Genomic DNA, 2256 nt, shown 5'->3' with positions numbered 1-2256 from the left:
GAGGGAGGAAACAAAGGAGGGAGGGAAGAAATGACTGGCAGATATATTCCAGATACTTTTTTAGATAGGATTAAGGTGGGCTGACTGCTCCTCTTGGATGCTTTGCATGCTCAGGGGAGTGGTCCATTTGTGGGAATATCTGGAGCGCTTAAGGTAGAAGGTTTGGCAAGCTGTGGTGTCCCAAGCCTTAACCACTGAAGGAGGAACAGGGCAGTGGGAGTCGGGCTGATAATCCTGTCACTTTTGTGTTGGAACCTGCCTGTGAATATGTCCAGTAGGAGGCTGGCTGGCAGTCCAGGTGTGCTGGGTGTGGCTCAGGAATCCCATCAGAAGCTGCTATCTGATTGGAAGTTAAGTGTTGGTGAGGGTGTGGTCAGATTATAAAGATGGCAAGGGGCTAGAGATGAGCAGCACAGTCTTGGAGCCTGCAGTCAGTCCCCGGCCCTGCTGGGATTCCGAGAGCCCTGCACACCTGCTCCACATCTGGTCCACCTGTGGTCCATCAAGATGAGCATCAGGACGCCACCCACACTGCAGCATCTAGCCCTGCAAAGCCTACTGAGCAAAGAGTCCCAGGCCATCTCGGTCCTGGAGGATCTGCCGGTGCTGCTGTTCCCCCCACTCTTCATGGAGGTCTACGCACAGGGCCGCACAGAGGTGCTGAAGGCCATGGTGCAGGCCTGGCCCTTCCCCTGCCTTCCCCTGGGGGACCTGGCAGAGTCACCAGACCTGGAGACCTTCAAAGCTGTCCTGGATGGGCTTGATCTGCTGCTACTTGCCAAGAAGGAGCGCCCCAGGCGGTGGAAACTGCAAGTAGTCGATCTGCGGAAAGCACACCCTGAGATCTGGATACGGGGATACCCCTCCATGGCGCAAATCTCCGCTCCACATATCCTGACTGAAAGGCCAACAGACAGTCGCCTTTCAGCTGGGACTGAAGAGCAGCCCTTGATCCTCGCCAGTGACCTGACCATCAGAGATGGCACCCAGGATGCTTTCCAAGCCTACCTCCTCCAGTGGGCCAGGAAGAGGAAAGGACGAGTCCAGCTGTGCTCTACCAAGCTGCAGATTCTGTCTGGCTCCATCTCCAAAATCCAGAAGGCTCTGCATGCGGTGCGCCTGGACTCCATCCAGGAACTGGTGGTGAACAATTTCTGGCATCGAGAAACCATGAGAAAATTCGCTCCTTCCCTGGACCAGATGAAGAACCTTTGCCTGCTCACCTTCTCCAAGATGAGTGTCGACTTCTACACTTGCAGCCGCCGGAATCTCTGGTATTCCGGCAAATATGCGGTGCATCTGGGGCAGCTGCAGCATCTCCGGGAGTTTCGTGTGCATGATGTTTTCTTCTTGTATGGACGGCTGCCCGCCATCCTCAGCAGCCTGACACATTTGAACACCTTGTCTTTGAGCTCATGTCCGCTGAAGGAAGCCGACCTGAGATTTTTGTGCCAGTGTCCCTGCACCAGGCAGCTCAAGCACCTGCGTCTGAGGAGTTTGTGCATGGGCCGCTTCAGTCCTGAGCCCCTGCGAGCCCTGCTGGAGCAAGTGGCCGGCACCCTGGAGACCCTGGCCTTGGAGCACTGTGACATCACTGACGCACAACTCTCGGCCATGATGCCTGCCCTGAGCGAGTGCTCCCAGCTGCGCTTCCTCAGCTTCTATGGAAACCACATCTCCATGGCCGCCCTGCACAACCTGCTGCACCACACTGCCAGGCTGGGCCATTTAAGCCGAGGGCTCTACCCGGCCCCTCTGGAGAGCTACCGCCCTCCACAGTGGGGCCTAGGGAGCCTCGACCCGGAAAGATTTGCCCAGGTTCGGGCTCAGTTGGAGCAGGTCTTGAGAGATGCGGGGCCACACCAGAAGGTCCAGATCTGTACTGATTTCTGTCATCGCCGGCAAAAGGGCCAATTCTACAGCCTGGGGCCCGATGGCTCCTGGATGCTCACCCATGAGGGGCTTCCTAGCCTTTCTGATCTGCCTGTGTAGTCACCAGCCTCTCTCCTGGAATCTCGTCTCAGCATCACAAAGGAACCCCTGGACACAAGGACATTCTCCATGGGGTATACTCCCATCTTTCAATGTGCGTGGCAGGGACTGGGAAACTTCTCCCCAACTTCCTGGTTATCCAAGCCCCGGACTTTCTCAGGATGGTTGGTGTCCATGGGGCCTGTGTACACATCATCAGGAAGCTGGAGTGGACTCTGCCTTAAAGCACTGGAACAGGATCTCGTTTTTGCTCTTGTAAGCAAA

The 2256-nt window shown here is 56.2% G+C and overlaps 1 protein-coding gene across 1 annotated transcript; it reads left to right on the top strand.

Moving 5' to 3' along the window:
• The first annotated feature begins 507 nt into the window (after positions 1 to 507).
• Positions 508 to 1992, top strand: LOC138803672 (PRAME family member 12-like). Its single transcript, XM_069987733.1, has one exon. The coding sequence runs from the start codon at positions 508 to 510 to the stop codon at positions 1990 to 1992; it is 1485 nt and encodes a 494-aa protein (XP_069843834.1).
• The last annotated feature ends 264 nt before the right edge of the window (positions 1993 to 2256 follow it).

The sequence above is a fragment of the Dipodomys merriami genome, unplaced genomic scaffold (genome assembly GCF_024711535.1).
Source record: "Dipodomys merriami isolate MVZ:Mamm:240054 unplaced genomic scaffold, mDipMer1.0.p SCAF_345, whole genome shotgun sequence".
In the NCBI taxonomy this organism is placed as follows: Eukaryota; Metazoa; Chordata; class Mammalia; order Rodentia; family Heteromyidae; genus Dipodomys; species Dipodomys merriami.
The sequence above is the reverse complement of the archived record's forward strand: the minus strand, read 5'-3'. Positions and strand labels throughout refer to the sequence as shown.

Bases quoted from the DNA above. Each gene is read 5' to 3' on its own strand.
- LOC138803672 (XM_069987733.1), top strand. From the start codon at position 508: ATGAGCATCAGGACGCCACCCACACTGCAGCATCTAGCCCTGCAAAGC.